The sequence below is a fragment of the Sinocyclocheilus grahami genome, unplaced genomic scaffold (assembly GCF_001515645.1).
Source record: "Sinocyclocheilus grahami isolate Dianchi unplaced genomic scaffold, SAMN03320097.WGS_v1.1 scaffold427.1, whole genome shotgun sequence".
NCBI classification, from domain to species: domain Eukaryota; kingdom Metazoa; phylum Chordata; class Actinopteri; order Cypriniformes; family Cyprinidae; genus Sinocyclocheilus; species Sinocyclocheilus grahami.
In genome coordinates, this window is record NW_015505606.1 from 484117 (window position 1) to 491796 (window position 7680).

At 35.7% G+C, this 7680-nt stretch overlaps 2 protein-coding genes across 8 annotated transcripts in view; one reads left to right on the top strand and one right to left on the bottom strand.

The window, feature by feature from the left end:
- The window catches only part of LOC107551585 (circadian locomoter output cycles protein kaput-like), a 25220-nt gene extending 21487 nt beyond the window's left edge, over positions 1–3733 (bottom strand). For 4 of the 7 annotated variants that reach the window (XM_016233243.1, XM_016233244.1, XM_016233242.1 and 1 more), the window contains exons 1-2: positions 3487–3688; positions 2448–2552 (exon numbers count right to left, since the gene is read on the bottom strand). In XM_016233243.1, coding sequence (XP_016088729.1) covers positions 2448–2464 — 17 coding nt within the window. In that variant the 5' untranslated portion in view covers positions 2465–2552; positions 3487–3688. The other 3 variants (XM_016233241.1, XM_016233240.1, XM_016233239.1) reach the window with 3 other exon arrangements.
- An 876-nt stretch (positions 3734–4609) lies between these two features.
- LOC107551587 (cytosol aminopeptidase-like) overlaps positions 4610–7680 on the top strand; it is a 12312-nt gene continuing 9241 nt past the window's right edge. The window contains exons 1-4 of the mRNA XM_016233251.1: positions 4610–4824; positions 4929–5044; positions 5134–5188; positions 5288–5393. Coding sequence (XP_016088737.1) covers positions 4729–4824; positions 4929–5044; positions 5134–5188; positions 5288–5393 — 373 coding nt within the window. The 5' untranslated portion in view covers positions 4610–4728. The remainder of the gene's footprint in view (positions 4825–4928; positions 5045–5133; positions 5189–5287; positions 5394–7680) is intronic.

A 7680-nucleotide genomic window follows, 5' to 3' on the forward strand; every position in this document is an offset into this window, starting at 1 on the left:
ACCATGTGATATTTCAGTTTTTCTTTTTTAATAAATCTGCAAAAATGTCAACAATTCTGTGTTTTTCTGTCAATATGGGGTGCTGTGTGTACATTAATGAGGAAAAAAATTTAACTTGATGATTAAAATGATTTTAGCAAATGGCTGCAATATAACAAAGAGTGAAAAATTTAAGGGGGTCTGAATACTTTCCGTACCCACTGTGTGTGTATTTATATATATAAAAATTAACAAAATATTTTAGTTTGTCTTGTATTTTTTTTTATTCGATCAGATAAGATTTTAAGCTGTCATATGGTCAAGTTACAACGTGCCCCTCAGATGTTACAATGTGTTCCACCTACGGGGCATGTTGTCACATTTCACTTCCATTTTTTGAGGGTAAATAAAGAAAAACGTATACACTGTAATTATGAAACAAAGCGACATATTTGTACTAGACAAGTGTAAAATTACTGTGGATAAAAAAATATATATTTTCTGAACCCCATGTGAATTTACACAAACTGAGAAAGTCAAAAAGTGTTACTTTGTGCCCTGCTCTCTGCTACCTCTGTAAATAAATACAATATAAATTCACGTCTTGCACACTTTAATGCCCTTTAAATGTAACATGTACATTCCCTTGGAACTGGAATCATGGCGGAATATCATGTGAAGTCCACTTCGCAGGGCACTTACGGTCGAATAAGACAACGCTTGCCTGATGCCTGATCAAGAGACCTCCTTACTGAAGTGAAAGTGTTGACTGGTGTCACCATCTCGCGAACGCGCCGGCGGATCTTCACCAAATTCGGGGGATCCCTTCAGCTCGAGGAGCCCTCTCGAACGCCACCCTCCGCGAGTCGGTAGCCCCCCGGGATCGCTAGATCGGTCGGCGCCGTGCCGCGAATTTAACCACCCGTAACTCCCAAACCCCGGGGGCTATCGTCGCGGGGGTGGTCTCATTCGAAAGAGGGCCTCGAGACGTACACTCGATTCGTGTTCGAGAGGGTTCCTCGAGCTGAAGGGATCCCCCGAATTTGGTGCGGATTCGCCAAGCTGTTATGGAGATATGACCGTTCAAAGTTTCAATGGTTTTCCATAGACTTAAGCATTAAAGCGTTTCATCCAGGTCGCCAGTAGCAACGCTCTGCTGGACAAACTAAGTAATTACACCATTTCAAGCCTTTTATCTGCATTATATGTTCTGTAAAAAAAAAAATTCATACTGGCGGCATATTCACCGATACCGATATATCGGCGACAGGCTCATATCGGCCGATAATATCGGCCGGGCTCTAGTTTTCACATACAAATAAATACTCATGTCTACAAGTAAAACAAACATTCTTGTTGTATTTTACAAGTTGGGACCATTTCATTATCACGAATATGTGATCTCTGTTTATACCCATTTCTATTACAATAATATTTCATAAGTTAATATTTAATTGTTCATTTCAGAACAACTAAAATCAGCAATTTAACTCCCCGTTTCACCTTAACTTTCTCATCTTCCCCCATCAGCCCATCAAAAACACTACCATCATCCCTAAAATAGGACACGCATTTATTCTCTGTGTGATGGAAAACCATTTTTTATTTTCTGTAATACAGTTACATGTCTATGTCATAAAATTCTTTGTTGTTTTTTTGCATATTACTACAGAGAGAAAGAAACAGAGAAGCGATGTCCTTCTAAAAATAGACTAAGACTGACGACAAACTCCTACTGTACTTTCTTTAATATGTAAATGCAGAAAGTGGAACACTGAAAATGCATGGGTGAATATAAAATTGTAATTACATTTTAATAAGCAGGTTGTTGATATATGCATGCATGAATTCATACATTAATTATATCTAACTACATTTACTGTTGTGCTACTAAAGCACCTAAATTATTTTTGAAGTACCATTTAAATGTTTGGGGAAAGAATTAATACCTTAATTCAACAAGGATGCATTAAATTGACCAAATATGACAATAAAGAAATCTATAACATTACAGAAATGAGAGATTCCTATTGTAATTTAAATGCTGTTCTTTTGAACTTTCTAGTCATCGAAGAATCATGAAAACAGTATCACGGATTCCACAAAAGTATTATTCCAGCAAAAACATCATTTTTAACTATTGATATGAAATGTTTCTTGTACAAACATTCAGCATATTAGAATGATTTCTGAAGGATCATGTGACACTGAAGACTGGAGAAATGGCTGCTGACCATTCAGCTTCGCTATCACAGGAATAAATTAGATTTGAAAATATATTACAATAGAAAAGTTATTTTAAAATGCAATAATATTACTGTTTTTACTGTACTCTAAATCACAAAATCAGCATTGCTAAGAACGTTTTGAGTCTTTTTACAAAACAAAACATTAAAAAATCTTGCTGAACCTGATCTTTTGAGCAATAGTGTGTGCGTATTGTTGTGTGAATTTGGTTTGAGCTCTACCTGTCTCTGGAGCTCATGATAATGCTGTCTCATGGATCAGTCTGGGGTTAAAAAACCTGATGCATTGGGAAGACATTGGTGAAGAGGACCTGCCAATGTGAAAGCCTGTGGACACAAAACAATAGATGAATTAAACGGTGAATTAATAGTGTAGTTTAATTTAGTTTGACTCTGTTCTTGCTACAGTCAGAGGTGAAATGTTAATTGATGGACACACAGAGTTCGGGGCCACATGACCGCTTACTCAACAAAAATTGTTTTCTTTACAAAAGATATAGGATATATTCAAACTTTTACTACATTTTCACTTGCTGGTTAAAAAAGTCTAACACTAACTCTGCATCACACCAAACCATTACCGAATTTAAAAGCCTCTAATGAAGTGCATTTCAAAGGATGCAAGTTAGAAAGGCATCTCAACCCTCAAACATTATGCTCATCATTCCACTTCAACCAAATAATTACATGGATATTGCAACCACAACAGCTGTAGTAACAAACATACCGATCATTCATTTACATCAGTCAAATCCTCCAAACAAGGACACTGACGTTGTGAGAAAACATCCTAACTGAACCAAACGAGCATGTCAAAGAAAAACGAAATGTCACGTCAGTGCACAAACAGCTACATCTAAACTTAGAGATAGTACTACTTTTAAATACTTGTTACAAAATCTTACACTCTCTCTGGGGTTACCTCCTGCACAGCAGCGGAACTACCGAATTTATCAACATAAATAAATGTGGTACCTACAGAGAAACACACTCACACAGGTGCCTGTCAGATATAAGCTCCTTGGCCCCGAGATCACAATGCAGCGCTGCGTTGAATAATCGGCGCAATAACTAGAGATGCAATGCTGAATTTCATGCGCGCACTTCCTCGAGCGAGCGGTCTCGCGAATGTGGGTCAGCGGGCATAGTGACAAGCGAGGCGTAGCGGAGGCTCCTCCCGAACGCCGCAAAATCTGCACACCTTTAAAATGCGTGTTTACTCGGTGGTCGTAACAATACATACATTATCAGCTTCTTTTACCTTCGGTCGGCGGCCGTTCGAGATCAATTTCGGTTTCTTCTTCGGAATTTTTTGCCATGTTCCGCACCATAGGCACATACCGCCACCAACTGTTTCTAATCATACATGGATGATAGTCCCGCCTCTATTCATATTTTATTTATTTATTTTTTAATTGTTAATTTTATTTCGGGCTCACCCAAGCTGTATTTCTGGCTGCTGCGTGTTCAGCTCCCATGCCAAAAAACCCAGTTTGTGTTTCTTTGAGCTTATCTTTCTTCTTCTTCTTCTTTAAATTGTATTGGTGGTTGGCAAACCAACTTAAAGGTGCATTTACCGCCACCTACTGGACTGGAGTGTGCGCAGGATCTTTGAGCTGATTGGCGGTTCGCATTCTTAAAAGAGCATTACCGCCATCTACTTGTTCGGTTTCGAACAGGATGAAAACATTTAGGCCAAGCCTACTTCACACGAGCAGTCGAAGTCATGCGCAGTATGTTGGGCCACTTTAATTCACTTACAAAATAATGTGCAAAGAATGAGCGCACTTCTTGAAAAGTTAAATTCTGGTGCGCTATGCCTATACTTCGTGCACTATTTGCATAATTTTGTACATGATTTTATTTCAGCAAGCATAGGCTACTTTAATTGCCTAGTATTAAAAGGTACAGTGAAGTGGAGTAAAATACAATGGTTGATGAGACTAATCAGACGGTTTTTAATTGCAAAATGAATATGTAATAACACATTTAAAATTGCCTAAGGAGCCAACAAACCAGTACTCAGGTAGTTTGCAGATATTAACCATTGAACTGTCAAATGTAAACACAATTCCATATTTTTTTAACATTTCATTTAAGTGTCTTGTTTGATCATTTAAGATGAAAATATGTAAAAGTTAGAACTAAGCATGCTGGCTTTTACTTTCTTAAATTGTTTATAATATGAACTAATACAACATACAGATTGTTGTTATTGTTTCGATTTCATGTTAAATAGAAATAAAGTTGGTTGAATTTAATTAAACATAAGATTATCTCGTCCTTACAGAGATGTTTTATTTTTAAATACAGATGGCAAAGCAGCTTAAATTTTATGACTTTAAATGATTTTTATGACTTTTATTTTGGAATAAAATGTCGTCTTTTGTTGACGTCAGTAGCTGCGCCTGTGAGATTTTCAACCTTGTAATGTCACGTGTAAGGCTTTCTCAGATTTATCTCCTGCAGCACAGTTGAGTCTGTTTTTATACATTTAGAGACAATGTTAATTCCATTCAGAAGGGTGTTGCTTACTGCAACCCGAAAACACAACTGTAGACTTTTTTCGAAGTCTAATACCGCGTTCAGTACAAGAAAAGTAAGTTTCATAATTCGCTGAATGTCTCTCAGTACATAAAGGCCACTGACAGTGACAAGCCACTCGTGTTGTTTTTATTGTTATGTATGAATGAGTTTATTTAGGGTTTAGTTCTTGGAGTGTATGAGAAACAGTCAGACAATGATGGGATACATCTCACGGAGGCTGCAGCGGTATTTGACAGGTCGATCTCAGGAAAACTGTCAGAAATGCTGTCGATGTAAGTCACTAATTTGACATTTGCATCCGTCTCTTCGTTGTTGTTTTTTTGCACCATCCGTTCTTTCATTCCTCCTCTCTGTTCTGTAGATCTGGACCTCCCCTGAAAAAAGGCAAGAGCAGGATCTTCTATGGTTTACATCAGGTGTGAACTCAGCCCTACGTGATCTTGGCTGCCCTTAAGATGCTTGATGGCAAGATTAATATATCAGTGAATTCTTACAAAAGTCCTTTTTTTGTGAAGGATTTCGCTAGTGCAGTTGTGGTTGGTCTCGGTAAGAGTGGCACAGGTGTGTGTGGAAAAGAAAACTGGAACAACTGTAAGGAAAACATCCGTGCAGCTGTGTCAGGTAAATTACACAATTGTGTTCAGGTTAATCTGAAAAAAACTTAAGAACATGTCGGAGTAATACACTACCAGTCAAACATTTTTGGACAGTACGATTTATGTTTTTTTAAAGAATGCTCTTACATTTTTTAATCCAAAATACAGCAAAAGCAGTAATATTATGAAATATTTTTTATTATTTAAAATAACTGCTTTCTATTTGAATATATTTTTAAAATGTAATTTTTTCCTGTGATGACAATGCTAAATTTTCCAGCATCATTACTCCAGTCTTCAGTGTCACATGGTCCTTCAGAAATCATTCTGATATGTGACCCTGCACCACAAAACCAGTTATAAGGGTCCATTTTCAGACCCTTCAGATTTATGCATCATCTGAAAGCTGAATAAATAAGCTTTCCATTTTTTGTATGGTTTGTTAGGATAGGACAATATTAGGCTGAGATGCAACTATTTCAAAATCTGGAATCTGAGGGTGCAAAAAAAATCAAAATAGAGAAAATCACCTTTATTTGTTCAAATGAAGTTCTTAGCAATGCATAATTACCAATCAATAATTAAGTTGATATATTTACAGTAGGTAATTTACTAAATATCTTTATGGAACATGATCTTTACTTAATATCCTAATGATTTTTGGCATTAAAAATCTATAATTTTGACCCATACAATGTATTTTTGGCTATTGCTACAAATATACTCGTGCTACTTATGACAGGTTTTGTGGTCCAGGGTCACATATACTGATTTGCTGTTCAAGAAACATTTTTTATTATTATCAATATTTAAAACAGCGGAGTAAATTTTTATTTTTTTTCATTATTCTTTGTTGAATAGAAAGATCAACATTTATCTAAAATAAAAAGCTTTTGTAACATTGTACACTATACCATTCGAAAGCTTGGAGTCAGGATATTTAATTCATCATATTTATTATTATTATATATTCATTATAAAATTAATACTTTTATTTAGCAAGGATGCATTAAATTAATCAAAAGAGATGATAAAGATATTTATAATGTTACAAAAGATTTCTATTTCAGATAAATACTGTTCTTCTGAAGCTTCTATTCATCAAAAGAAACCTAAAAAAAAAAAAAAAATCTACTCCGCTGTTTTCAACATAATAATAATACTACATGTTTTTGAGCAGCAAATCAGAATGATTTCGGAAGGATCATGTGACTGGAGTGATGGTGCTAAAATACAGCTTTGAAATCACAGGAATAAATTACATTTTAAAATATATTCAAATAGAAAGCAGTTATGTTAAATGTTAAAAATAATCCACAATATTACTGCTTTTGCATCAATTAAATGCAGGCTTGGTGAGCAGAAGATAATTCTTTATAAAACATAAAAAATCTTGCTGTCCAAAAACTTTCTAAAGAAATTAGATTTTGCATAAATAAAATTAAGAATGAATGAGTTCTGAAGGGTCTTTCTACGTAAAAAGAAAAACAATCTTCACTGCTTTTGCATCAATTAAATGCAGGCTTGGTGAGCAGAAGATAATTCTTTATAAAAACATAAAAAATCTTGCTGTCCAAAAACTTTCTAAAGAAATTAGATTTTGCATAAATAAAATTAAGAATGAATGAGTTCTGAAGGGTCTTTCTACGTAAAAAGAAAAACAATCTTACTGTAATGCATAATGTAATTGTAATCTTGTGGATTTCAGAAAAATACATACAGGTGCATCTCAATAAATTAGAATGTCGTGGAAAAGTTAATTTCAGTAATTCAACTCAAATTGTGAAACTCGTGTATTAAATAAATTCAATGCACACAGACTGAAGTAGTTTAAGTCTTTGGTTCTTTTAATTGTGATGATTTTGGCTCACATTTAACAAAAACCCACCAATTCACTATCTCAACAAATTAGAATATGGTGACATGCCAATCAGCTAATCAACTCAAAACACCTGCAAAGGTTTCCCGAGCCTTCAAAATGGTCTCTCAGTTTGGTTCACTAGGCTACACAATCATGGGGAAGACTGCTGATCTGACAGTTGTCCAGAAGACACATTGACACCCTTCACAAGGAGGTTAAGTCACAAACATTCATTGCCAAAGAAGCTGGCTGTTCTCAGAGTGCTGTATCCAAGCATGTTAACAGAAAGTTGAGTGGAAGGAAAAAGTGGGGGAAAAAAAGATGCACAACCAACCGAGAGAACCGCAGCCTAATGAGGATTGTCAAGCACAATCGATTCAAGAATTTGAGTGAACGTCACAAGGAATGGACTGAGGCTGGGGTCAAGGCATCAAGAACCACCACACACAGA